The sequence below is a fragment of the Cyanistes caeruleus genome, chromosome 27 (genome assembly GCF_971803275.1).
Source record: "Cyanistes caeruleus chromosome 27, bCyaCae1.hap1.1, whole genome shotgun sequence".
Taxonomy (NCBI): Eukaryota; Metazoa; Chordata; class Aves; order Passeriformes; family Paridae; genus Cyanistes; species Cyanistes caeruleus.
The window spans coordinates 1,398,004-1,425,595 of NC_141727.1; the positions used below are offsets into that span (position 1 = coordinate 1,398,004).

At 53.5% G+C, this 27,592-nt stretch overlaps 2 protein-coding genes across 5 annotated transcripts; one reads left to right on the plus strand and one right to left on the minus strand.

Moving 5' to 3' along the window:
- Positions 1–1,050: 1,050 nt before the first annotated feature.
- Positions 1,051–4,496, minus strand: DNAAF19 (dynein axonemal assembly factor 19). The gene is made up of 3 exons (XM_023942558.2): positions 3,863–4,496; positions 3,074–3,206; positions 1,051–1,659 (listed from the first exon to the last, which is right to left on the minus strand). Exons 1-3 carry the CDS (start codon positions 4,069–4,071, stop codon positions 1,192–1,194), a joined length of 810 nt encoding a protein of 269 aa, XP_023798326.2. The 5' UTR covers positions 4,072–4,496; the 3' UTR covers positions 1,051–1,191.
- On the plus strand, positions 3,066–26,070 carry EFTUD2 (elongation factor Tu GTP binding domain containing 2). 4 transcript variants are annotated; one of them, XM_086864790.1, is made up of 28 exons: positions 3,066–3,184; positions 4,874–4,979; positions 5,671–5,836; positions 6,262–6,340; positions 8,495–8,570; positions 9,090–9,155; positions 9,426–9,461; positions 10,245–10,335; positions 11,162–11,244; positions 11,718–11,884; positions 12,897–13,021; positions 14,603–14,666; positions 15,020–15,110; positions 15,916–16,051; positions 16,338–16,465; positions 17,488–17,681; positions 17,829–17,940; positions 18,186–18,326; positions 18,764–18,865; positions 19,346–19,428; positions 21,044–21,130; positions 21,383–21,509; positions 21,966–22,053; positions 22,397–22,515; positions 22,915–23,009; positions 23,771–23,924; positions 24,849–24,956; positions 25,514–26,070. In XM_086864790.1, exons 2-28 carry the CDS (start codon positions 4,875–4,877, stop codon positions 25,607–25,609), a joined length of 2,919 nt encoding a protein of 972 aa, XP_086720916.1. In that variant the 5' UTR covers positions 3,066–3,184; position 4,874; the 3' UTR covers positions 25,610–26,070. The 4 variants fall into 4 exon arrangements, with proteins under 4 accessions (XP_086720916.1, XP_086720915.1, XP_086720918.1 ...); XM_086864789.1 differs by lacking the exon at positions 3,066–3,184 and adding an exon at positions 3,242–3,459; XM_086864792.1 differs by lacking the exon at positions 3,066–3,184 and adding an exon at positions 4,478–4,654.
- Positions 26,071–27,592: the final 1,522 nt, after the last annotated feature.

Here is a 27,592-nt window from a genome sequence, read left to right on the forward strand (position 1 = left end):
TTGCTGTCCCACCCCTGCCCTGAGGGGAGGGAGAGCAGAGACTTGGCAGTGTTTGACTGTTGGTGGCCAGAACATCGGGAATTTCCAATGGGAGGATGGTCCAGGGTGCCCAAATGCCCTGTGGGGATCATGTTCCAGCCTGGATGGGTTCTGCAGTGCCCATGTGGCCAAGGCTGATGATGATGATGATATTTCCTCCCCACTGATCCTGACTGAGTGCCCACATGGGCAAGGATAATGATGATGATGATGAAGCTCATGTTTACTCCTCACAGACCCTGCTTGGCCCCTCAGCTCAGGTCCCAGAACTGGCCGACCTGGAAAGGGTCCTGGTGGGTCTCACAGCCCCATCCTCTGTCACCATTCACACAATCTCTGCTCCACTGCATTTCTCCTGAATTTCTCTCCTGCACTTCTTCCCTCCAAACCCCAGGGATTTTGCCTTTCCCAAGAGGTGGGGATGCAGCAGGCTGCTCCCAGCCTCGACATCCTCACCCTGAGCCTTGGCACCACTCAAGCAGCGTGCCTGTTCCCACCAGAGCTGTGGCTGCTGTGCCAGGGCTGTTCTGGCATCAAAATCCTCCATCCCAATCTTGGGTAACTCCAGGATCTTCTTTTGTTGTAGTCTCCAGCCCTCAGTTGTCCTCAGCTGTGCAAAGGCAGGAGGAATGGCACTGCAGCAGAGTGCAGGGACACACATGTCCCCTCAAGTGGTGCCACAAAGGCCAGTGCCAGGCCCCAGGGGTGAACCTGGGCCCTGCCATCAGGTACCTGGTGGTTTCTCCAGGGCAGGTGGGAGTAGGTGGTTCCAGTCTGCCAGGGTGACTCTGCCATTTGCTGCACTGGGTTTGGGAAGAAATGGACCTGACAGTCATCACTGTCATCCATAACATCTCCTAAAACCCCTCAGTGACTGTGGATGGGGTGGAAGAGGAAAGAGACTATCTGGGTTTGGGTTTCTCCTGCAAAACTACCACCCAATGTTTTCTTTCCCTTGGTTTTCTCCTTACCCAAGAGACTCTCCCATACCCATCCATGAGGACACTCTGCTCAGAGATGACAGCACCACAGCTTGAGAGCTAAACTTTATTTGTACAGAACTTGTGACTTGGGTGATGCCAAAGTCAAGCTTTGAGGTTTTTTTAAGCCACTTTTCCCCTGTTTCTGCTCAATCCTGGTGTTCCTGCTCCCTCAGCTGACCTGGTAACGCTTCATCAACTCCACCACTGTCCTCTCCTCCTCAGTTTCCTTTTCCAAGTGGGTCTCCATGGGATGGGCTTCCCTCCCTGCCTCACAGCTGGCCAGGCCACCAGGCTGGCCAGCAGCCTGACAATCCCTGCTCTGCAGCTTCCTGAACAAATCCTGGCTGCTCTCCTTCTCCGCCTGGCTCAGGAGAGCCACGTTCAGCCCGAAGCGCTTGGTGCCCGCCAGGCTCTGCAGGATCTGAAGGATGGCAGCTCTGTCTCTGGGATGGATGTTCTCTGCCAGCACTGTCAGGAATTCCCCCAGGAGACCAAAGCCCACATCAGCCTGGAAGATCCTGCCCAAGGCCTCCCCTCCGAGCTCCAGCAAAAACTGGTATTTCTCTGTCCCACTTTTCAAGTATCTGCACCAATCTCTGTGAAATTCTGCAGCAGTCCCAGGCAGCTGATCCAGTTCCTGAAGGAGAAAGGAGACACTCAGATCCTTTTGTTTAGCTCCCTCTTTAAGACTTCGATCCCCTCACACCAATCAGCCCACAGACACAAACCCTGAGATGTTTTTACAGGGACAGCTCGAGGAGCTGCTGAGGAGGAAAAGGGGAAGACAAGGAAATGCCAGGTGCCTTTAACCCTAAGAAACCAGGGACCCCCAGGGGGAAAAGGGGAGTGGGGATGAGATGTAACACCCAGTGTGAAGACAGATGGTTGTGGAGTGACCCCAAGCCCAACCAGAGTCAGACTCTGGATCTACCAGCATTGCCTGGGATGGGATCTCATGGAGATCAGGACAGGGAACACTGAGCACTGAAAGGAAAAAACAGGGAGTGGCAGAGAAAAGGTGGGAGATGCAAATCCCAGAAGACGTGCAGATGCCCTGCCTGGTACCACCCAGCATTGGTGGGTCTGTGGCAGAGCAGAGGCTGAGGTAAAGGAAATCCTGTTTTATACCAGCTCCAATTAACTGCTGAGCCCATCCCTGCTGGGTCACTGATGCATAGGCTGAAGGAAGAGGCAAATGTGCAGCTTTTCTACAGCCAGGGAACAAGTGACATCAGCTGGGGCTGAGCACAGAGGGGAAAAGCTCTGGAGATCTGAGCCTGGTGCTGATGGGACTGGGAGCAGGATTTGCTTGGGGAGATCATTGCTCAGTCCAAGGAAACACAATGCTACTCAGGAGAGTTGCAAAAGATCTTGTAATAAACACAGGCCAATGAAACCCAGCACCATAAACAATCCTTGGGATTGTTTATAAGGCAATCCATAAAATTGCCTTGTCATGTGAAACATCCATGGGAAACATCCAGTGACCAGGACACTCCAGTGTGGACAGAGCCCACAGCAGGGGCAGGACTGAGGTGACTCCAATCACAAACAACTGGGACAGAAAATGTCCTGTCCCTGTTTCCCACCACTGAGGGACTCAGAGAGCTTGTCAGGCACGGTCAGGATTAACCCAACCCAGCCCTTTTCCATGATCCTTAAACCATGGGCAAAGCCTGTGCTCAGGGACTCTGCAGCTGGAGGCTGCTCCGGGGAGGATCCTGGGGCACAGCCCTGGCTCTGGGTTTGGAGCTGGGAGCTGGTCCCAGCCAGGAGAGACAGCCCCCACAGACTGTTCCTGGCCACCATGGGGGCACTGGGAGCTCTGGGTCCAGGGTGTGCAGCCAGTCCATTCCCACAGGGATAGAGTGGACTCTTCCTGAAGGAGCCCAGCCTGACCCCATGCTGATCCAAACCCTGATATTCCAGGGGCCCAGAAGGGCTGGCTTGCACCCAGAGTGAGACCTGAGTAACTCTTGCATTCCAATTAACACCCAGATGATTCCCAAGTCATTTCCAGCTGTGGATGGTCCTGGCAGCCTCGCCCTCACCTGTGGGATCTCCACAGTGTGGGTAGGTGCTGTCTTGGCCAGGGCTGCACAGGGATTCCACAGCACATTCCTCCTCTGTCCCAGCCTGTCCTTCTTCTCCAGGGGCTTCAGGTGTGAGGCCAGCACAATCTCCCTAAAGGGAACAGGGACAGGAAGGACATGTGGCAAGAGAAAACACTGAGGCTTCAAGCTGCTTCTCTGAGCCAATTTCTGACTTTGGGCTGTATGGATCACCCAGAGGGGCTGGACAGGCTGGAGGAGCAGGCCCTTACCAATACAAGGATAAACCAGCTTAAAATCCCTCAGGAATCCCTTCATAGGGACTGGCAAGATATTTTGGGGGAAAGCCATTTGAAAGTGTTTTCCTGCTGCTCAGGGATCAAGTGGTATGGGGGAATGAGACAGATATGAATCCATGAATGGAATTTGATCTGGTCCCAGAATGCCTCTCAAGTGTGGTTAAGTTCTACATCTACCTATGGATCCTGGTTATCAAACCAGGCTGGATCCACAGGCAATCCAGGAGTTTGGAGTGCACTGGGAGTGCCTAACACTGCCCCATGGAGCATTCCCTGCCATCCCAACCTGCTCACAACCCCCCGGACAGAGCAATGACAGGAGCAGGAACAGGCTGGGAAGAGCACAGGGGACAGTCACGCTCTGCTTCTGCACTCCCAGCATGGCCTGGGGATGTGGGGAGAGACGTGGGGCTGGGGGTGGGAATGGGAAGAGGTGACAGTGTCCTGGGGAGGGGACAGTGTCCTGGGGAGGGTCCCCAGAGCCCCGGACCTGAACTGGCTGTAGTCGGGGACGCCCTGGCGCAGCGCCCGCAGCTTGGCCTCGCCCTCCCGCTGCCGCCGCTCGTCCTCCGCCAGCGCCGCCCGCAGCTCCCGCTCCAGCGCCGGGAGAGCTCCGGCCGGGCCCATCCCCGGGTCCATCCCCGGGCCCATCCCCGGGTCCATCCCCGGGCCCATCCCCGGGTCAATCCCCGGGTCCATCCCCAGGTCCGTCCCCGGAGCGCGGGCGGGCACCGCCGCCACCTGCGGGACGTGGGGCCGGGGCCGGCTGGGGGAACAGGGACCCCTCCTGTCGAGCCCGCGATGGCTTCGAGGAGCCACTTCTGTCACAACAGCGCTGCCAGGACTGGCCTCACAGCCCCGATCGTATCGTGACAGTCCCGCCTGGCGGACCCCACTGTGACAGCCTAAAGGCCGCGCACGTGGATGGCAACTGGGGACCTCTCCCCTATCGCGAAGCCTCCCCGGCCTTGACACACCGCCGGCCCCGGGGCCCCTCGCTCTGTCGCGACAGCCCCGCGGGGTGACGAACAGCAGGGCGAGAGCCGCTCTCTCTATCGCGACAGTCGCGCTCCCGCCGCCGGGGCCGCGGAAGGTCCCCGGGGCTGCCCCGGCCGCACCTGACAGAACCGGCCCGGCCGCGCCGCGCTGCCCCGCTCGGCCCGCGGTCCCCGGGACGCTCCGGAGCCCGACCCAGCCCCGGAGCCCGACCCAGCCCCGGAGCCACCCGGAGCTTCTCCGGCGGGCGCTGGCGGTGGCGCGGGACGCTCTGTCGCGACAGGCGGTGAGGGCAGCCCGGGGGCCTTCGGCAGCGGCGGCGCCGAGAGCAGCGGCGGGAGCGGAGCCGGGTGGGTGAGGGAGAACGGGGCCGGGCCGGGGCCTCAGACAGCGACGGGGCTTGGAGCAGGGCAAGGCCGGGCTCCCCGGTGCCGCGGTCCCTGAGGAGGTTCGGTCAGCGCTCCTCGGTCTCTGGACTCCCACCGAGCCTCCTCCCGCCCCGCAGCATGGACACCGACCTGTACGACGAGTTCGGGAACTACATCGGGCCCGAGCTGGACTCGGACGATGACGACGACGAGCTGGGCCGAGAGTCCAAAGACCTGGACGAGGTGAGAGGGGAGGAGGGGCAGCGACCCCCGGAGCCGGCGGGGCTCGTCCTGCCCCGGACCCTGAGCGGGGACGGGCCCGCGGCTGCTCCTCAGGGGTCTGGTGAGACTGGTCAGTGCTGGGGTCTGAATCCCGAGGCTCGGAATTTAATTCTGGTGTTTAAAGAATTTACAAAATCTGTTCCTGAGGTGAAGAGAAAGACAGAGTTCTCGCTGGGGTCGCGGTGGGAGCTCCTGCGGCTGGGGCTGGGTTTGGCTGGTTCTGGTGTCGGTGCCGTGCACGGTCCGTGTCCCTTCGGGAGCCCCTCAGGAGGAACTGAGGCTGCCGCAGGGAGCCGGGTCCGAGCGGGGAGAGGCAGAGCGAGATCCCACGGACACGGGGGGAGCAGAGGGAGCCCCTTCCCGTCTCCTGCTGGTCTGTGTGGGGTAGGGTTGTGTTACCCGGGTGTGGTTCTTGCGTTGTGCTGTGTGGGGTTGCTGTGTGTGAGTTGCTGCCTGTGCCGGCGTCCCTGCAAGTCCCGGGGCTGTTCCTGATGCAGGGGCTGTGGGAAGAGCCGTGCTGCTCCTCCAGGAGCTGCTCCCAGGGCACCTCTGTGGGTGCTGGGGCTGCACTGGGGGTCCCTTGCTCGGGGGTGACCCCAGGCCTGTCCCCTTGGGGGGCTCCACAGCAGCTGAGGGTGAGCCTTGGTTGCAGCTGGAGGATGATGACGATGACGATGACATGGGGGAGCACGACGAGGAGCACCCCGGGATGGAGGTGGTGCTGCACGAGGACAAGAAGTACTACCCCACAGCAGAGGAGGTCTATGGGCCTGAGGTGGAGACCATCGTGCAGGAGGAGGACACACAGCCACTCACTGGTGAGTGGGGAGGGAGGAGAAGGCTCTTAATTGATCCTTGGGAAGGGGAAATAATGTTCCCTTCTCTCCTGTCCCTTTGGAGGCTATGATAGCCTCAGAAACTCTGTCTGGTGTGTGCAAATTCAGGCACTTGTGGTTTTTTCAAATCTAAACAAACGTACCTTTGGAAAAACAAGAATCAGCAGAGTTGGGAAAGCTGTTTAAGGGAAAAGTAAATGCTTTGAAATGCTGTCCTTTGATCCCTTTGGTTCGGCTGGAAGGGCCCTGTAGTGACCGTCTCCTGCAGCTTTGACAAACAGCTGAGAGAATTTGTCAGCTGGAAAATTGAGGGGTTGTCAGCAAAACTGCCCATTCCTGGGGGCCATTCCTGACCCTGCTGCTTCAGGGCCTCTGGGAACAGTTTGTTGTTCTTTCTCTTGTTTCAGAGCCCATTATTAAACCTGTGAAAACCAAGAAGTTCTCCCTGATGGAGCAGACACTGCCCGTCACTGTCTACGAGATGGAGTGAGTATGGGGCTGGGGGAGGCAGATTTGGGGTCTCTGGCTTGGTGTCTCACTGACCCCAGTACAGCCCTGAAAGCATCCAATTCCCAGGTTCTGTACCCAAAACAAGAGGAAGTGCAGGACGAACCATTTCACAGACATTTTCCCTCCCCACCAGCAGCACAGGGTAGGGTTGGACACGAAAGGGGAATCTCACCTCAAGGGCTGAGATCAATCTCCATAGCAAGAACTTGTGGCTCAGGAAATGTTCTTGGAATGGCTTGGGTTGCAAGGGACCATAGAACCCATCCAGTCACATCCCTGCCATGGCAGGGACACCTTCCACTGTCCCAGGTTGCCCCAAGCCCCTGTGTCCAGCCTGGCCTTGGACACTTCCAGGGATGAAGCAGCCACAGCTTCTCTGGGCAACCTGTTAAATATCCACATGGTCAGTGTGTAGCACACATCATATTTGGACGTTTTGGGTTGATCCCAGTCTCAGATTAGGTCCCATCTATTCCAGTTTCCATTGGGAATTTCTGTGCTGCTGGGAGAGTGTAAATGCTGTGCAGTCAGCAGGACACTGCTGCTGTGTTGGGTGGGTCTGTTGGTTGTGTCCCAAAGCAGCTTCTTGGATACCAGGGCTGGGAGAAAAACTCCTGGAAAAAATTCCAAATGCATTTAAAATTGGAGATGTAATATCTCAAACTACTTTTCTGTGGAACAAAAACCATCCTTTGCTTTTTCTGGTAAAAGTCTGATGTTGGAGCAGCGTCTGCATGTTGTGGTGGGTGGAGGGTCTGTGTCCCTGTATGTGCACTGTGTGTGTGTGTGTGTGTGTGTGTGTGTGTGTGTGTGTGTTGTCTCTCTTTGGGATGAGCAGATGGAGCTGTGGGAGTCTCCTTGGGCTCATCTCTCCACTCACCACTTTGTGGCTTGTCAGGGCTTTTCCCAGTTTTAAATGTTCATCTCCAGGTGTACCAGGTCTCCTGGTCCCAGAAGCAGGTGTGGCTGAGCAGCAGTTCCCTGGTGGTGAGCAGTGCCTCTGCCTGGCACCCAGTATTGTGCTTTCCAGAGGGGAGAGGATGTTTCTGGAGCTGGTGTTCACTCAGGGCTCCCCCAGCTTCCCAGGCCTGTGCTTGGTGCCTGGAGGGTTCAGCAGAGCTGGGACAGAGCCCAAGAGCTGCTGGGGCTGGTTTTTCTCAGCCCTTGCTTTGGCTCAGTCCCTGACCTGGGCTCTGCATTATCCACCACTGCCCTGATCCCTGTGTGCTCTGCTCATTCCATTTGTAATTAATTCATTTTCCTCCTGTTTGTTGATAAAAATCGTGAGGTTGGGCCAAGAGAAATTCCCTGTGGGATGTAGCCAGAAACCTGCAAGCTTGGTATTGATTTCGCATTTAGCCTTATTTTCAGACCAATTAGGAAGGTTTTAATCGGGGTTGCTATTGATTGCTTTATTTTTTAGTTCTTAATCAAAATGTTTTACATTAAGAAGTCTATTGTGAAAATTTAATCTGTTTAAAAAGGAAATTATTTGATAGCATTTATTCTCTGCAGGCCTCTGGCAGTGGCTGCATGTTTTATAGCCTCCCATTATTTTTAGGGGCAGTAATTTAGGATCTCAATTATCTTTTGGCCAGCATCCATCCAGAAGTGACCAGCTCATCATTACCCAGCTCAGCTGCTGATTTGAAGAAGACTTAATTCCTTGAGTCCCTGAAATGTCACTGTTTTAAGAGTTGAAAATCAGAATTAATGGTCTGTGAAGCCCCTGGTTGCTTTCAAAGCTCCATGGGGTGCTTGTTATCCAGCACCACAATTTACCTGACTGCCTGCCATGGTTTGAGTGGAAGTGCTTCATCATCTGAGTACATGGATGTGATTTTTGCTCCAGTACTGACTAGAAAAGAAGAAAAATATTCAATAATATTCCATTGCTGGCAGCTTTACCAGCTCCGTATCCTCCCACCCACTGCCATCTGTCTGGGACTCCAACTCTCTTGTCCTCCCCATCTGGAAAGTGGGATTCTTCCTCCGCAGGGCACTGGCAGGATAAAAGTTTGGCGAGGATTCAGGGGGCACCTTGGATAGAAAGTATAGCTGAAAAGCAGCACCTGCTTTTCTTAGACACAGCAGAAGCCTCCAACAGCCTTTTGTGTTTTGTTCCTGCAGTTTCCTGGCAGATCTGATGGACAACTCGGAGCTGATCCGGAATGTGACTCTGTGTGGGCACCTGCACCACGGCAAGGTGACTATCCAAAATACAGGAGTAATGATGGGGACCTGTCTGTTGCTTTGTCAGCCCTCCTGCCCCCTGGTTCTCTGCAGCAGCACCTTCTGCTCCTCCTGCTCATGAACTTATTTGTAGAATCCAAGGATGGAATGGACCATAAAGCCCAACCAGTGCCACCTCTGCCATGGCAGGGACACCTCCCACCGTCCCAGGCTGCTCCAGCCCCAATGTCCAGCCTGGCCTTGGGCACTGCCAGGGATCCAGGGGCAGCCCCAGCTGCTCTGGGCACCCTGTGCCAGGGCCTGCCCACCCTCACGGGGAAGAATTTCTTCCCAATATCCCATCTAACCCTGCCCTCTTCCAGCTTAAGGCCATTTCCCCTTGTCCTGGCACTATGTTTCCCTGTGAAATTTGTAGATTTTTTTGTAGGTTTTATAATAACCTGCTCAGCATGCTCTGTGCTGCCTTTGGAGAGATGGGGTTGTGTTTGTGACTGTCTGAAGGGAGGCACCTCCTTTCTCTGCTCTTTTCCAGACGTGTTTTGTTGACTGCCTGATAGAACAGACGCACCCAGAAATCCGGAAGCGCTATGATCAGGATGTGAGTGAGCTGCTGGGAAATTCCTGCTCTGGGGAACGCAGGGTGGCTTGTGCACCCTGAGGGAGGGTGTCTGTGAATGGGGACAAGGTGGTTGAGTGACTGCAATGTAGGATTGGGAAGCCAGAGCTCAGTCCTAATTCTGCTTCTGTACCTTACTGGTCACCTTAGTGATGTAGAGTGATTATATTATTATAGAGTTATTGTGTCCTGCTTCAAACTGAATATCTGATACCAAAATGTGATGCTCTGATTTTTGTTTTGCCCTTGCAGCTCTGCTACACTGATATATTGTTCACAGAGCAGGAGGTGAGTGGTCTTGTAGTGATTTTATCCAGTTGTCTCATGCTTTACTCACAGCTGTTGTAGGCAGTTTCCTCGTCCATTTTAACGCCTTTCTGTGCCTTCCATATTTTGCTTATTTTCTTTATCAATAAAACAATCTGCTCCTCTTGATTCCCTCAGGAAGATTCCTGATCCAATTTCCTTCCCTCATCTTCATGCATGATTTTATAACCTGTGTAATGTTAAATCTACAGCAGGGTCACCTCAGTCTGGGCGTAATTCTTACTTCCTTTGAGAGAAAAAGGAGATGGGGTTTGCAGCAGTGGTAGATGAGAAAAAAAATATTTCAAAATAAATACACTTCTCCTTATTTTCTTTAGCTCTGACTCCATGTGGTTGGGCATGAGTGGGAATGTTATTTTGTGTCATGTCCAGAACAATCCTTTGAAGCATTATTTTTTCTCCTCTCAATGTTCTACTTCATACTCTCTGATCAAATCTTGTGCTTTGAGATGTAGCTTGTTGGCAGCAGAGGGTGAAAGCACAAACAAACACCCACATTCTGTCTCAGGTACTGCCTGTAGTACCTCCTCAGCTGAAATCAGATGTGTAGGGTGCAGCTGTGGCTCACCAGTCTGACCAGTACAGATGGGAGAGCTGGGCTGAGTACTTCTGTGATCTGAGGTTATTACTCTCTTCCAGGATGAATGTTTCTTTCCATCTTTCTGATTTTTCCTTGATCTTCTACATCTGTACATGGTGATCCTTTTGTTTATTTTTGCTTTATTCTGGTTTCCTGTGTTTCAGAGGGGGGTGGGGATCAAGAGCACCCCAGTGACGATTGTTCTGCCAGACACCAAAGGAAAGTCTTTCCTCTTCAACATCATTGACACTCCAGGTGATTGTGCAGTCCTGAAAATCCTGCTGTGGGATGCACTTAGCTTTGTTTTGTACTTTTTATAGCTGATTCCAGCCTAGTCCTGAGCCTTCAGTTGAGTTCGTTCCTGTGAAGTCACTTCCAGCAGTAGTGACCCATAATCACCCAGGATGGTTTGGGGTGAAGTGACCTTAAAGTCCATCTAGTTCCAACCCCCTGCCATGGGCAGGGACAAGTCAGGCTCATGTTTGTGATTAGCTGGCCTGATTGAGGTCTGGTGAGGCTGAAGAGGTGTTTCACTCAAGCAGCACAGGTAGAATTTCCTTTCCCAGGTATTGCCATGTGCAGTGGGACCCTGCTTGTTGCAGCACAGTGAGACTCAGCAAGTTCCTCAGGCCTTCTGTGGAGACAACATAATCACAGATCAACTTTAAGGAAGAGGGTCTTGGGACACATCTGCTGAGCTGCAGCTCAGGATGAGGGAGGTTAGAGCACAGGAGGAGGCTGGGGGGAGAGGCATCTGTTGTCTTTGAGAAGAAATCTTCCTCCTTTTCCCAAAGTATGTGCACAGAGCTGTAAGAAAAACAGTCACAAATGTGAGGAAAAGTGCCTGTTAAACAAGTTGTTGCATTCTCAAAAAACAGCATTAGAGTTGAGGCTAAATCCCTATGGGGAGCTCTGGCAGCTGCTGCCAGGTCCCCATCTGAGGAGGAACCATCTCCATTCTGCCTCTCTGGCTACCAGCAACCAGAGGAAGCTGCAGAGCCCCACGGCTTCCCACCTGTGTGCTGCTGCTGCACGAGGGCTCACTGTGTTTCTCACTGCCCACCTTTGTGTGGTTTTGAAGGTCATGTGAATTTTTCTGACGAGGTGACAGCCGGCCTTCGCATCTCGGATGGCGTCGTGCTCTTCATCGATGCGGCCGAGGGGGTGAGTGCTGCGTTCTGGGGCTTGCACCCCTCCCTCTGGAGTCTGTGCTCCTGCCTTAGCATGAAGGCCTGGGATGGGTTCAGCTCTCTGGGGTGAAGGGTTTTTGGAGGACAGTTTGGGAAGTGAGGGTGTTTTCCATGTGAACAGGCAGCCAAGCCTCTGGCTGCTGTGACCAGGCTGATGTGATGCTGTGGCCCGTAGGCTGATTATCTGACTTGTGTGCAGCTCCATCCCAATGATACCTAAAACCAAGCAGGTTATTTATATCAGAGATGTCCATAGGGTTGGGTTCAAGGAATTTGCTTGGGTTAGTACCTATTTCTGAATTTCAGGGGGATTAGCTGATTGCTGGTTACTGAGTTTGGGCTTTTCTGCAGCCTAGCAGCAGAGTAGGGGTCACTGGTTGCCTCTCACGCCCCAGAGAGCATTTTGTGAAGGCTTTCCTGGGGCTCTGAGCTCGCTGCTGCCCGCAGGTGATGCTGAACACGGAGAGGCTGATCAAGCACGCGGTGCAGGAGAGGCTGGCAGTGACTGTGTGCATCAACAAGATCGACAGACTCATCCTGGAGCTGAAACTTCCTCCCACAGACGCTTATTACAAACTCAGACACATCGTAGATGAAGTTAATGGTCTGATCAGGTGAGGGTGCTTGGGGTGATGCATTGTTCATCCTTGCTGTCCGTGTCCCATGGCTCTTTGTGAGCCCTGCATGTGCCTGAAAACTCAGCAGTTTGTCTCTTGATGTGTTGAGTCATAGAAAATGGGCCAGGAAGAACCAGTGGAAGTTGATCTCAGCTAAAACATTGAATTAAGCAGGATTGGCTCTTCTTGGCAAACTCCAGGGGATTTCATTTCCCCCACGCCATTTCATTTTTTCCTCCATTAAAAAATAGAGAAAGTGGACATATGACCAGAGCAGGGAATTTGTGTTCCCAAATGTTTCAAGTACAGTGAAATGATCCAGGTTGTATCCCAAATTGGAGGTTGAGATGTGTCAGAGCTCCTAAATACTTGCTACAAAACTAAAAGAGGATTTGCTGTCTCAACTCCTAAACAAGGATTATGATGCTGACACAGTCCAGTCTCCTTGCCAGCCCTGCTCAGGAAAGGGAGGGACAGTTTAGTAGCCATGCATTGTTTCTGTGGGTTCTTCTGCATCCAGGGATTTTGCAACAGCATTCTGCCCTTCAGGTGTGTGTGGATTTGCACACAGGCTCCCTGGCATGTCTCTGTTCAATGTGTGCTGGCATCAGGCAGCTGGGAGCAGGGTAATTCACCTTGCCTAGCAAGGCTGTGAGCTCATTAAACCTGTCTGGATTAAATAATATCCCTATATTATCTTCTCCTTGGTTGACCAACTTGGCTGCTTTTTTAGGGGAAGAAAAGTTATCCCAGATAAAAAATCTGAAGCATTTGTGTTGGTAACTTTTTAGTTCTAGGATCTTTAAATCTTTGCATTAATGCTTTGAAGTTTATAGGCAGAAAATGTTCCTGACCCTGAGATTCTGATGGCAAGCAAGCTGCAGCCTGTTTAAAGATGCTTTTTGGCAATGCAGGCTCCTTGCCTGTCACTGCTGTAGGGTGTGGGAAGTGGGTAGAAGTGTCTTCTTTGGTTCATAACATTGATTTGGTTTTATTTTTCTCCTCTCAGCATGTATTCCACCGATGAGAACCTCGTGCTGTCTCCCCTTCTGGGGAATGTGTGTTTCTCCAGCTCTCAATACAGCATCTGCTTCACACTGGGGTCTTTTGCAAAGATTTATGCAGACACATATGGTGAGGATTAGCCAGAAACCTGGTGCACTTCAACATCTCATTTCCCAACCTTTCTTGTGGAGGTTTTCTAAGCCGTTCAGCTTCCCCTGCACATGGCCAGTGTTTGTGTTCTGAAATTGCTGAGAGTTGAGTGGTGCTGCACAGCTGAGCCTCGGGGGTTAAAAAGCAGAAACACAGTTTTAGCAAGATATTTTCTCCTGATAAATGTTTCTTGAGTCAGAAGCCAAGATTCTTTTCATACCCTAAGCAGAAATAACAAGCAGTTGGAGGCAGGTGTGTGTGTGTGTGTGTGTGTGTGTTCTGCTCCTTGTCAGCAGCTCAGGAGTGAAGCAGTTAAGCTCTTCCTGCCTTTTCCCAAAAGTCCAAGACTCAGCTGCAGCTGGGCACAAGCTTTGCCCACAAGGTTTTGCACTCTTGCCCTCTTTCTTTTTTAAGAAACTCTCTTTTTCTGGCTTGGATTTAATTTTCTGCTCCCCAGGTGCCCACTCAAGGCAATCTGCCGCGTGGAGCAGCGGGCTCTGTGCTGGCATTAGCAGCTGCACAGCCCAGGTTTTTGAAGTCCCCCACTGGGGAATTTGGGGATCTGTAGGAGCCAAGAGCAGGGGAAGAAGGAGGTTGTAAAGCAGCTGGGCCAGCTCTTGCAGAGAACTTGGCCTGAGGGAGGATGAAGTTGTAGAGGTCAGGGACTGATGGTGTCAGGACTGTCACGTGTTCTGAGAGTTTGGAGCAATAAATGAACTCCCCGAGTGTCACAGCATTAACTCAGAACCTGCTGGGGTGAGACCCTTCATTGGGGGCTGAGGACAGCACAGTTGGCAGGAGATGCCAACCAGGTGGGGAAGGCAGGAGCTAAATGGGTGCTTGGAGTTGGGAATGGTGGATTCAAATCACCAGGAATTGTATGTGCAGCCACCATGTGTCAGCTAACAGGAGTTAGAGCAGCATCAGTGTCCAGACTGCATCCACCAGGAAATTCCTTGTGCTCACACATCTGCCCACAGCAAAAGCTTGTTTGGAACCTGCTGTAGGTTCTCATCGTATCCTGGTATTTGTAAATTCACCATGACAGCCAGCACTGCACTGGACCTTCAGCACTGGGTGTTTAGCTGTTTGCTTCCTGAGAAAGAGAAAGGAACCTGGAGATGTTCAGCAGGGCAGAAAATGCTGGTGCTGAGCCTGCAGGGTCGAGGGGTGGAGGCCATTCCAGCACCTTGGCACTGCAGCAGCAGTCACAGCATTCCCATTTGGAAGTGCAGCAGATGTGGTTGTGTTCCTGCAGCACTCCTCAGCGCTGACCCCGTGGGGAGCAGAGGGCTGGAGTGTTCCAGGGAAGTCAGTCTGTGAACTGCAGTGTCCCTGGGCTGCTGGGGACATCCCCGGTGGCCTCTTGCTGCTCATCTCTGCCTGTTCTCCCCAGGATAGCGCTTAATCTTTCACTCAGAATTGGGATGAGGCATTCACTCATCAGCATGAGTTCATTAAATTGAATCCTCAGGCTTGTTTAAAAGCCAAAAAATAAAGATTCCTAAGCTAAGAGAAAAGTAGTGACATCTGAGAGTTTTAATTTGCTTTTTCCTTTAGGAGACATCAATTACCAGGAGTTTGCAAAGAGGCTTTGGGGCGACATCTACTTCAACCCAAAGACGTAAGAACCCTCTTCAAATGTCTGTTGCTTTATTCCTGGGTTTTTACCTCCTTTCCCTGTAAAATGTGGACTAGATGACCACCCAAGGTCATTCCTGATCCCATGATCCTGTGGTGGAGTATATCTGGGAAGGGTTGAGTCAGGCCTCTTGCCTAATGTGAGTCCCCATGGTCCTTCTGAATCGCACAAGAAGGAGCAGAGAGGCTCCTCTGGCCTTCATTTGGAGTAAGCCTGGCCCATGTGTCCCTGAGAGCTTCCCAGGGGGCTGGGAGGGAGAAGGGGAGGAGCAGAGGCTGTGTAGGGGTGCTGGCAGGCTGCAGTTCTTGCTCCTCACCTCTCTGGACTCCCAACAGCCGCAAGTTCACCAAAAAGGCCCCGACGAGCAGTTCCCAGCGCAGCTTTGTGGAGTTCATTCTGGAGCCCCTGTACAAGATCTTGGCTCAGGTCTGTGATGGGTCATTCTCTCTCCCACGACTCCAGGCAGGAGCAGCTGGGGCTGGGCACTGGGTGGTGGCTGGTGGGTCTGGTCCTGTCCCATTCTGCAGTGGGATCTGCACAGGGTAGGCTTGGGGGTGCAGAATAATCATTATTTCTTGAAAATGCAGAGCTGTATTTGCAGTGAATAGAACAGTCCTTGCTCTGATAGCAGCCAAGTGACAGTGCTTGGATGTGGAGTAAAGATTTGGAGTACAAGTCAGATGAGGAGGAGTTGAGGGGGTGAGGCTCAGCCTGGAGAACAGGAGGCTCAGGGGGGACCTTCTTGCTTTCTACAACTCGCTGACAGGAGGGGGCAGCTGGTGGGAGGGTCGGGCTCTGCTCCAAGGGAACAGGGACAGGAGGAGAGGAAGTGGCCTCAGGTTGTGCAGGGACAGGTTTAGGTTAGAGATTAGGGAACATTTCTTCCCCCAAAGGATTGTACAGCCCTGCCATAGCTGCCCAGGGCAGTGGTGGAGTCACCATGCCTGGACAGGTTTAAAAGCCAAGTAAATGTGACACCTGGGGACTAACATGATTTAGTGGTGGCCTTGGCAGTGCTGAGAGAATGGTTGGTCTCAATGATCTTAGAGAGCTTTTTCCAGCTATAATGATTGCATGATTCTGTGATCTGACCCATCTGCCTCTTGTGTGAGCTCTGAACCAGTGCAGGTCCAGAGCCCTGCGGGTGGTGGCTGGTGTGTGATGCTGCACTGGGGAGCTCCTGGCTGGGACCCCCACAGTGAACCTGAGAGTGAGACTTGTTGTCTTGCAGGTGGTGGGGGATGTGGACACAACCCTGCCCAGGACTCTGGATGAACTTGGCATCCACCTGACCAAAGAGGAATTGAAACTGAACATCCGGCCCCTCCTGCGGCTCGTCTGCAAGAAGTTCTTTGGGGAGTTCACAGGTACAAATTGTTTATCTTTCCCTCCACAATCCATATATCCCCAGTACCTCATACCAAGAGTTGAGGGTTATATTTTGGCCAAGGAGTGCTAACTTGCACAGATCCTGCTCAATTTCCCAAATCTAAACTATGACCCCACCAGCCCACGGGACAGCCTGAGATGCTGCTCACCTCTCCCCTGCTGCTCTGGGTGCTGCAGTCACCATGGCTTTACCTTGTGTTTATCAAGTCTGTTTCTTTCCTCCACACTGATTAACCCTGTCCTCACCAAGTGTTCCTATTCCAGGCTTTGTGGACATGTGTGTGCAGCACATTCCCTCCCCAAAAGTGGGGGCCAAGACAAAAATTGAGCACACCTACACCGGTGGTGTCGACTCCGACCTGGGGGAGGCCATGAGCGAGTGCGACCCTGACGTAAGGAAACTCCTGTGTTTGTTCTGAGTGTGCAAATCCAAGGCAAACAGGCTCTGTTCCCCCTGCCCTGCCAGGGCAGCTGCCTCCCAGCCAGCTCTCTGCACAGATTTGACTTGCAGCACTCTGTAGCTTCTCATCCAACACTGGAACAAATCTCTTCACTCCAAGGAGCTTCAGCTGCCTGCCAGGGCAGCCCTGGAGAGAGGGAATTGTTTCACAATGTTCAGAGAAGAGCAGGACTAGGTCAGGACTCCAGAGCATGTGGGAGCTGCAGGGTGGGTTTGTGTCCTTTTGCAGTCTTTTTGTCCCTTTTCCTTGAAGTTTGATTCTCTCTTCAAACTCTAAAAAACTGCACGGTGCTGATAAAAATAACCCTGTGTTAGTTAGTCAGCACCTTTCCTCTCCCAGCCCTGCAAACCCTTCCTCCTCCAACAGCTTGCACTGAGCTGTCATTTGGAGTTGTCTGGAGCCACCAACGCCAGCAGCTGAGTGAGAAATTTGCCTGTGACTTTGGCTTTGATGTCTGCAGAGAAAGTTAATCTCTTTTTTTAATGAGTTGTGATTATTCACATAAAACTCCACAATGGTGGCTGTCACCACATTGCCAGTGTGGAGTCACCTTGTGGCACTGGAAGCTGTGATCCTGGGGGGCTCAGGTGCTCTGCCCTGAGCAGGTTGCAGGACAGCAGGTGACATTTTTTCTCGTGGCCTTGTCCCAGCCATCATTTGCTGCTCTACAAGAGTAAGGACAGGAGCTCCAGAACAGTCCACCACAGTCATTCCAGGGCTTTCCATACAGGGCAAGGAGATGTAGGGCTTCCAATGGCAGGAGCTGAAGGACTTGACAAATCAAAACCATTATTTCTAAATTCCAGCCCGTTGATCCCTTTTATCCACAACATAGAATATTCTGAGTTGGAAGAGATCCACAAGGATCATTGAAGTCCAGTCTTGCCAGGTCTGTGTCTGTTTCTTGACTATGTTTTGAAAGAAGCTCATTTCTGTCTCTGTGTCACGGGAAGGGTCCCTTGATGTGTCACACAACCAAAATGTACAGCACTGATGATGGTGTCCAGTTCCACGCCTTTGGCAGGGTGCTCAGTGGCACCATCCACGCTGGGCAGCCTGTGAAGGTCCTTGGGGAGAACTATACCCTGGAAGATGAGGAGGATTCCCAGATCTGCACCGTTGGACGCCTCTGGATCTCAGTTGCAAGGTACGGAAAGCTCTGGCAATGTGCTCGTTGGGAGGGGAGTCACCTGGAGTCAGGTGAGGGACTGGGAGTGAGGGAGAGCTGCCAGAGAGAAGGAGGAGGAAGGTGCTGGAAGGCCTGAGGCTGCAGTGGTGCTCTCCTGCCTTTCAGGTATCACATTGAGGTTAACAGGGTGCCTGCTGGCAACTGGGTGCTGATCGAGGGCGTGGACCAGCCCATAGTGAAGACGGCGACTGTGACGGAGCCTCGGGGCAATGAGGAGGTACCGTGCCTGGCTGGCATTGCTCAGCCTTCCAGGGAGGCAGGGTGATGGGATACAGCCCAAAGACTCACCTGGTGGGGTTAAAGAATCCCTGTTTGCTCCCATGGTGAGGCTAAAGAATCCCTGTCTGACATGGTGCCAGGGCACAAGAGCCACTGAGGGAAAGAGAAGAGCTTCACAAGCTGTGTCTAACCCTGAGGACGTGTAGGGGTGCAGTTTCAGCTCTTTGTCCTCTCTGATTCCAGGCTCAGATCTTCCGTCCCTTGAAGTTCAACACCACATCTGTTATCAAAATAGCTGTGGAGCCAGTCAACCCCTCAGAGCTCCCCAAAATGTTGGATGGTCTCCGCAAAGTCAACAAGAGCTACCCCTCACTTACAACTAAGGTACTGCTGGGGGCAGTTGGATTACAGGATTTCCAGAGGTCCCTTCCTGCCTTAACTGTTATGTGATTTGTGTGTGTGTGGCTGTTTCCAGCCAGTGCTGGGGGCCAGCCTCTGGGCTGATCTTCAAAATAATCAGGTTTGTTACCTTAGGTTGTTATGTTTGTTTTGGGTCTTTTCATGCTGTTCCAGTTGATCTCATATATTATGTAGAAACAGCAGAAAAGTGTAAATTCAGCAGAAAAACACACACCCTGCTGTGCCAGGGAAGCAGCTTTCTGCAGAGCCCAGCAGCACTTCCTCCTGGAAAAGGCTGTGGGGTGTTCTGACTCTTAACAAGTGTATTTCAGGCTGATCCTTCCTCAGGCTTGAGTAGGAGCCTGGAAGGCAGGAGCTGTGAGCAGGGGGGCTGCCAGCTGAATCCCTGTCCTCTGTTCCAGGTGGAGGAGTCTGGGGAGCACGTGATCCTGGGAACAGGAGAGCTGTACCTGGACTGTGTGATGCATGATCTGCGGAAGATGTATTCAGAGATTGACATCAAGGTGAGGCAATGACAGAGGGATTTCCCCCTCTGCAAACCCTGGACAGGTTTGGTTCCTCTCTCAGAAGGATGAGAAAAAGAACTTACCTGAACATACAGCATGGATTTTGTCACATTCCTGTAAAAGTAAAGGAAAAATGCTGTTAGGGTATAAAAGGGCCTCTTACAGCCTGACTGTCACACCAGTGGGACTGAGACACTGCACTTTGGCTTGGAGAGGGGTTTTACATATTCCAGCCTTCCCATGGGCTTCAGCCATTGCCTGGCTAGCATCAAATAAATAAATTGAGCAGAATTTTTCATACCTGGAATTGGATTTAAATTTTTCTGTCTCATTTGAAAGCCTCAGTGCTTCAGGCACAACCTTGGTTAAGACACTGCCAGTTGAATCAGTTTTAACTTGTAGGTGTTCAGAGCTTTCAAACAGTCTTTTTACAAACAAAAAAATACTGGAAATGTTACAAATCTTTTGTTCTTTTAGGTGGCTGATCCAGTGGTGACATTCTGTGAGACAGTGGTAGAAACATCCTCCCTGAAGTGTTTTGCTGAGACACCCAACAAGAAGTAAGGGCCATGGGCAAGCTGGGCATGGGAGGGGGCAGAGGGAGGGTCCATCCCCTCCATGGGGGCTGTTCCCACTGGCTGTTCACCGAGTGGCACATGCCTGAATGAGGCATGAATTGACCTGAACTCCTCAGGAACACACCAGAATCCCAAGGATGTTCTGTGCTGTGTAGGAGCTCTGAGAATGAGAGAATAAAGACAGATCCACATCTTCCTTTTTCCTTAAGTGTCACACCTTCTCAGCAGTTCTGAGAGGTGTTCTGGGATCCTGGAGCAGGTGCCAAAGAGCCCAGTGCTGCCTTCAGTAACTCCCCCAACAATTTCCTGAACAAGAGCTATGTCTTCTCTTATCCATATGTAATCCTGGATATGTTCTTCACGGTGATGCCCTGGAGCCTTGCTGCTCTCATCTCCCTCCTCCAGCACCTCACAGTGCATGTGACTGGAAGAGGGAGGCCTGAGAGGGAACATGGGGGAGATCTGTGTGCATGGGGTGTTCTCATACCTGAATCCTCAGAGAAATCACAATCTGCTGAAGTTGGCTCCCCTGTGGTTTCTGGTTCTTCTTGCCTTCCTTTATTCTGAGACAATCTCGCATGTTTGGCAGCCTTATTTCTGGAAACAGAGACCTTCCAGTCTTCACAGAATCACAGGATGGTTTGGGTTGGAAGTAACCTTGAAGACAATCCAGCTCCAAGCCCTCTTGTGGGCAGGGACAGTTTCCACCAGACCAGGTTGTTCCCAGTCTTAGGTCAGGCTTTGACCTGGGTACATGGAATGACCTGTGCTGGGGACAGATTTCAGGCACTGGGGGTTGTCTGAGGCAGCATCTGGTCTATCAGACAGCTCCCAGAGGCACTTGGCCTGGCCCATGGGCTCCCTCCTGCAGCCTTGGACAGGGGCTGGGTGTGGGACAGGAGGGCTGGAGCCACGCTGTCCCTCAGCTGCCTCCTTCAGGGAGCAGTAGCTGAGCACTTGGGCTGTGTTCACAAGGACACAGGAACAGCAGTGGATGCAGGTGGCTTCATCAACCCAACTGCATCCAAGCTGGGCACAGTCAGAGAATCACACAATTGTGGAGTTATTAAGATTGGAAAAGACCTTAAAAAAAATCCAACCCAGCAGCACTGCCATGTTCACCACTAAACCATGTTTACAAGTGTAAACAGTGTCTGCACATCCACATGTTTTATGAACAGTTGCAGGGATGATGAGTCCACCACTGCCCTGGGCAACTGTGCCAGGCCTTTACAACCTTCTCTGTGTAGAAATTTTCACTAATAGCTCACCTAAACCTCCTCTGGCTCAACTTGAGGCTGCTTCCTCTCATCCTGTCCTTTGTTCCCTGGGAGCAGAGTCTGACCTCCACCCCTGGCTGCACCCTCCTGTCAGGGGGTTGGGCAGAGCCAGAAGGTCCCCCTGAGCCTCCAGGCTGGTTCCCCCAGCTCCCTCAGCTGCTCCTGGTGCTCCAGACCCTTCCCCAGTTCCTTTCCCTTCCCTGGACACATCCCAGCCCCTCCATGTCTTTCTTGCAGTGCAGGGCTGCCAGTCCCTGCCATCTCCTCAGTTCCTCCCATTTCCATCACTGTGGCTGATGGTGTCTGTCCCTCCTCAGGAACAAGATCACGATGATTGCTGAGCCCCTGGAGAAGGGACTGGCAGAGGACATTGAGAACGAAGTGGTGCAGATAACATGGAACAGGTATGATCTAGGAGAGCAGGAATCCAGCTGGAAGTAAAATAACTGGGGAAAAGGGAATGCTGGGATCTGCAGGGTGCACAGTATCAGGCAGCAGCCTCTAGGCAGGGATCCTGGTTTGGTTTTCCTGCCAGCCAGTCCATGAGCATCTCTGGCTGAGATTGTTTTGTACCTGTAGGGAGCAGGGCTGTAAACACATCATGAGTGCAGGTCAGATTCTTGTTTCCTAAAGCTTCTTCCCTTTCTCTCTATCAGAAAGAAGCTGGGTGAATTCTTCCAGACCAAATACGACTGGGATTTACTGGCTGCCCGTTCCATCTGGGCCTTTGGGCCAGACGCCACTGGCCCAAACATCCTGGTAGATGACACACTGCCCTCAGAGGTGAGGAGTGGGGCCACTCTTCAGTGAGACCTTTGTCCCATGGTGCCAGGAGGTGCCCACTCCTCCCAGAACTTACAGCAAGACCCTGGTGCCTTTGGGGGTGCTGATTGTTTGCCACAGCTCAGACCTGCTGCACTTTCCCCACAATGATCCTACACTGGTTACCAGGTCACCTATTATTTTTCAGGTGTTGCTGTTTGGGCCAATGTCCTCAACTTGCCAAAATTTGCAACTAGTGTCCTTGCCTTTCAAGATCACCAAAACATGGACTCTTAATTTATAGTGCTCTAGAAATTATATAGTGCTGATACTCTTGAGCTGTGAGAGGGAGGGATGGACACTGCTGCTCTTTTGGAAACAGCTTTTAAGCACTGGGTGTTACATAAGCACTGGGTGTGATGAGGCATAGTCTCTGAAGCTGTCTGTCTGTCTGTCTGTCTGTCTGTCTGTCTCTAGGTAGACAAGTCTCTGCTGGGCTCGGTGAAGGACAGCATCGTGCAGGGCTTCCAGTGGGGGACCAGGGAAGGGCCCCTCTGTGATGAATGTAAGGACTTGTGGGGAAATTGAGATCATGAAATTGATTAAACTCTTCCATCTCTAAGCATTCAGGTGTTCCAGGCTGGGCAGGGCTTGGAGCAGCCTGGGCTAGTGAAAGGTGTCCCTGCCCATGGCAAGGAGTCGGACTGCATCAGCTTTAAGGCTGCTTCCAACCCGAATCATTCCATGGTTCTGTGATATGCAGGGTTATGACGTGGTCATGCATTCCCTGCTGGAATTAAATTTAGGAGAACTGCTGGTGGCTCTGGGCGTTTGGGCATTTGGGGATGTGGTTGGTGCTGGCAGAGAACGTCCCCTGGGGTCACTGGCTGTCATTTCTCCCTTGGCAGTGATCCGCAATGTGAAGTTCAAGATCCTGGACGCGGTGATTGCTCAGGAGCCCTTGCACCGGGGTGGAGGGCAGATCATCCCCACGGCCCGCAGGGTCGTGTACTCCGCCTTCCTCATGGTGAGGGTCTCTGTGTGCTGGGCTGAGCCCCACACACCTGCCCTGGGGATGTGGGTGCACGGCAGCTCATTCACCCATCCATGTCTGCAGTGCCCTTGTGGCTGGCACACAAATCCTACAGGCCCACGTTCCAGCCTGGATGGAAGCTGGTGTGCATCTGCTCGCTCTCCCCTTCTTGCTTCCGCTGGGCTTGCTGGGAAGGGTGGGCATGGGGGGAGGGAGGCGTGTGACTCATGCCCAGAGGGAGAAAAGGTCCTTTCAGTGTTTGTGATGTTGGTTTGGGCAGCCATGGGGCAGCGGGAACCCTGTAATCTCATCACACACTGGGTTTGACCAGAGAACTTGAGCTGTGCTGGTGCTGTGGGAGGCTCAGTGGCTCATATCCCTGTCCCCTCACAGGCCACCCCTCGCCTGATGGAGCCCTACTACTTCGTGGAGGTTCAGGCTCCTGCCGACTGCGTGTCTGCCGTGTACACGGTGCTGGCCCGGCGCAGGTGAGCTGCTTCACTGCCAGCAGTGGGGGTTTGCAAAGCAGCAGCGTTGGGATCTGGCTGTTGGAGAATTCCACAGTCCTGGCACTGGTGCAGAGGGTGAAGTCTGCATGAAGTGACAGTTGGGAGCTTCATGACTGATCCTGGCCCCGAGCAGTGCGGGCAGGGATGTTCAGGATCACACACAGCCTCTGGGTTGTGCCTGGTTCTTTCTGAGTGTCAGAGAGGAGAATGTACAAAAAGCACTGTGCTCAGCCCTGGGGCCCCAGCACAGGAAGGACTGGGACCTCCTTCAGTGGCTCCAGAGGCTGGGAAGATGCTCAGGGGGCTGGAGTGACTTCCCTGTAAAAATGGGTTGGGAGATCTGGAATGGTTCAGCCTGGAGAAGGCTCCAGGGAAAACTTAGAGCCCCTTCTGATGCCTAAAGGGGCTCCAAGAGAGCTGGACATGGGCCTGGGGTGCCAGGACAAGGAGGAATGGCTTTCCACTGCCAAAGAACAGGGTTAGATGGGATATTGGAAAGAAATTCTTGGCTGTGAAGGTGGAGCGGCCCTGGCACAGGTTGCCCAGAGAAGCTGTGGTTGCCCCACCCCTGCAAATGTCCAAGGCCAGGTTAGACATGGCTTGGAGCAACCTGGGATAGTGGGAGGTGTCCCTGCCCATGGTAGAGAGGGTAGAACTGTGGGGTTCAAGGTCACTTCCCAGCCAGACCAGTCCATGATCCTGTGACACACAGGAGTGCTGATCCTTTCACACATTTGCAGGGGCCATGTGACACAGGATGCTCCGATCCCAGGCTCTCCCCTGTACACCATCAAAGCCTTCATCCCAGCCATTGATTCCTTTGGGTTTGAGACAGACTTGAGGACCCACACACAAGGACAAGCCTTCTCTCTCTCTGTCTTCCACCACTGGCAGGTGAGTCCATGCCCTGGGGAGATGGGGAAGAGGGACAGGTAGGATCAGGCACCAGGTTGGTGCTCTAAGTGCCACAGCTCCAACAGAGCAGGAAAGCTCTGGAGAACATTCTCAGAGGATCGTGGGGAGGCTTTGTGCACCAGCTGTTCCATGTCTGCCAGGGCTTTGTTCCAAGTCACATCACTCCCAGTCCTTGTGAGCCCTGGAAGCTGCTGCTAGCTGAGTGTCAGGGTCCTGCAGTGCCTGGGAAGAGGACATCCCCTTGGGAAGAGGGAACCTGGTTGGGTCCACTTCATGCTCTGCAGCCTGGGCAGAAGAAGACTTGGTGTGCTCAGACTCAGTGATCTGCCTTAGGAACTTTGATCTGTGCCACACTTCAGCTTTGCCTCTCAGAGGTGATGTTTTAAACCTGTAGGAAACAAAGGTTGGGACAAAACACTGTTCTCTTGCCACTTCTGTGTTTGGGGCAGATCAGGTCCTGTGGGAGCCACAGCTGTGAGGTGCACAGTGGTTTGGGGTACAGCTCCATGAGAGCAGCAGCTGCAGTCTGAGCCTTGGCCTCAAGGTTGATGTTTTGAAGCCCAAGGCTCAGCTCTGAAACAATAAGCATGCCTGGTTTGTGGAGGGGGTTGTGCTGACCAGTACTTGCATGGGTTGTTCTGTTAGGAGGTGTTTTGGGGTCTTGCAGTACTCCCTGGGGAAGGGACCTGTTCTTGGGACATGTCCTTGGCTTGAGTTTTCAGCACTGTGTTACTCACTTCTCACAGGCATCATCACCAGCAGTGATGTGAGTTTGTGTGCCAGGAGAGCAGACAGGATGTTGGGGTGTCTGGGGGAGCCAGGGATGTTTCCTGTTGCAGTTGGGATCCCCAGGAGGTTGAACCAGCCCAAACATCACACTCACATCCTGGCCCTGTGTTTCAGATTGTGCCTGGTGATCCCTTGGACAAGAGCATCGTCATCCGGCCGCTGGAGCCGCAGCCAGCCCCACACCTGGCCAGGGAGTTCATGATCAAGACCAGGCGTAGGAAGGTACGTCTGGGACAAATCCCTGTGGTGTCCCTCTGTCCCAGCAGCTGGGCTGTTGCAGTGGTGTCCCTTGGGTGTGCCACATCCCCTCTGTGTTCCCAGAGTGGTCTGATGTCCTGAAGCTCCAGGACTTCCCCTGTGCTGTGAGAACCTGTCGGTCCCATCAGTGACTCCAGCCCAAAACAGGATCCTGTGGCCTCTGCTGAGCCCTGCTCCCTCCCCAGCCCCTCTGAGCCCTCAGTGGCCTGGTCCCCTGGTCCAGTAGAAACAGCAGGAACTGGTTTCCATGCTGGCATAGTGAGCTGGACTGAGGGGCTGGAGGGGCTGCAGAGGAATCAAGCTCCCTTGTGGGGGGCAGTGAGCTGGTAGATGTGCTCAGCAGCAGAAACCACGTGTTTGCAGGTTCCTGAGGGGTGCTAGATGCCTTCAAACTGCAGAGAAGCACCTCATGCCTTTTTTGGAGGCTGAGAATTTCTCTTACTGTGGGACTCAAGGTCTTTTCAGTGGGCTCTCTGGGCAGTGGCTGTGTGGGGAATAACCCTGGCTGTGTTACCCTGCAGGGCCTCAGTGAGGACGTGAGCATCAGCAAGTTCTTCGATGACCCCATGTTGCTGGAACTGGCCAAGCAAGACGTCGTTCTCAACTATCCCATGTGAACCTGCTGCCCTGGCATGGGGGCTGACCCGAGCCCTGGCTGGCACCTGCTGGTCCTTCCCTATCCCTGCTTGCTCAGCCCTGGCTCCTGGAGGCTCAGGGCAGGCAGGGAGCTGCTCCTCAGGTCACTCCCATGGCTGTAGGAGTCTCCATGGACCAACTTTGGGCGTTCTCCATACGGAGCAGCCCAGACCCAGAGCCCTGATGCATTTTGTATTGTTAGTCTCCAGCTGCTGCTGTCTCCAGTGAGGTTTTCCCTTTGGATAGGCTCCTCCAGCACACGGAGCTGAGCAGTGATGGATACCTGAAGACTGGGCTTCAACCGTGTCAAGCATTTCAGGCAGCTGAGAAAGGGGGGATGCTGGGGGGGCAGTGCTTTACCAGCTGCCCCAGGAGGAGAGATGAGTGTGGCATTGACCTTTTTGTACCCCTTTTTTGAACCCTTGTAAACGTTTAGTACAAACTTCCAGGCTGGCCTGAGTCTGATTGTGCCCAGACATGGCAGTGCTGGGGGAGGCTCTGCTTTCCCAGTGCTTCCAGTCCTGTCAGGATTTCTCCCATCCTCAGCCCCAGTTCCCCTTGGCCTCAGCATTGTACCACTCCCAAGCACTTCCAGCTCTCCCACTCAACTCTGTGGTTGTGAATGGACCAGCCAGCCCAAGCCTTTTATTTCTTTTCTTGCTCAATCTTGTCGAGTTTTCAGGGGTTTCATCAGCTGCTCATCCTCTCAGGGGTTTTTGGGACTCCCTCTCCATTCCCCTGCTCTGTCTCTGAACTCTGCCCCAGTGCTGTCCTAAGTATGTGCTGTGGAACCAGGGCAGATTTACATCTCATGGGGACATTCCTGCCCTCCCTGTCCCCTGGCTGTCCCCAGCCTGAGCTGGCCCTGCCCTGATGCTGCCGTGCCGAGTTTGGCCCTGGCCCTTGTTCATCCCAGCTACATCCCTGGGAGCCTGTCCCAGAGCATCCCTGTGCTTGGAGGGGCTTGAGATGGCCCTGGGGCACCAGCACAGGTAAAACTGAGACAGCAGAGGGTAAAACTGAGGAAAACCTCCTCCTGCTCCTAAATCCTGCCAGCTGCTGGTGGGAACTGGGAGGCACTGGGCTGACTTAAGCACGGGATAGGAAGCATCCATGGGAAAGCACACCCAGCCATCCCACCAGGTGCTGGATCTCTGTGGAAACTGGATGTTGTGGGGGATATTTCAGGCCAGTGGAGCATCAAAACCAGGGAGGGGAAGGATTTCCTGTCAGACATCGGCATCACACCCCAGGCCCTGGTGCTGCCCCACCCCATTGCCCAGCGGGAAGGTGCACCGTGCCGGGCTCTGGCCCCATCAGCAGGCTCAGCTTTTCCAGGGATGCAGTCCTGGGGCTCCAGCCCTATCACCAGGCTCAGCTTTTCCTGCTGGGCAGTGCCAGGAGGGTCCCCCTCACCTCCCAGTCCACCCTGGCACCGTGGCCTCACTGATGGTGTGTTCCCCCTCTCTCCTGGGGGAAAGTGGGGCTCAATCCTGGTTTGATGCACACAGAATACAACCTGGCACCCCATGGCCATGCTGGGGGTGCTAATCACCTCCCAGTACAGCCCAGCACCAAACAGCCCCCAGGGACCAGGCCAGGCGTCTTCTGGAGCAAATCCTGGGCTGCTTCTGCCAGGGCTGCAGTGGGATCAGTGTCTGGGGCTCGGTGCTGCACTGCACGTCCCAGGGCTCGGGGATGGCCCCTGGCCCCGGAGCCACGTGCTTGGCTGCTCTAAGAGGAAGAAGACATCCATCATCCCAGCCTCGGGCTCTCCAGGGCTGGATAGCGGGGCTCTGGGGACACCCCTGGATGATGGCACCGGTGCCAGTCGCACCTGCCTTCGGAGAGCAGAACCCCGAGGCTGCAATGCCCAGCGGGTCCCTGCGGATGCGGGCATCGCCCCGGCCGTCACCCCGGGACAGGGCAGGGGGATGCGGCCGTGCAGGCGTGGGAAGGAGCCG

Bases quoted from the DNA above. Each gene is read 5' to 3' on its own strand.
- EFTUD2 (XM_086864789.1), top strand. From the start codon at position 3,299: ATGGATCACCCAGAGGGGCTGGACAGGCTGGAGGAGCAGGCCCTTACC. The intron at 15,111-15,915 runs GTCTGTGATGGG...GTTGTCTTGCAG, and splicing joins TGTACAAGATCTTGGCTCAG to GTGGTGGGGGATGTGGACAC. The intron at 23,010-23,770 runs GTGAGCTGCTTC...ACACATTTGCAG, and splicing joins ACGGTGCTGGCCCGGCGCAG to GGGCCATGTGACACAGGATG.
- DNAAF19 (XM_023942558.2), bottom strand. From the start codon at position 4,071: ATGGACCCGGGGATTGACCCGGGGATGGGCCCGGGGATGGACCCGGGG. The intron at 3,207-3,862 runs GTCCGGGGCTCT...TGTTCCCTTTAG, and splicing joins CCCGACTACAGCCAGTTCAG to GGAGATTGTGCTGGCCTCAC. The intron at 1,660-3,073 runs GTGAGGGCGAGG...TTTCTCCTTCAG, and splicing joins ACACTGTGGAGATCCCACAG to GAACTGGATCAGCTGCCTGG.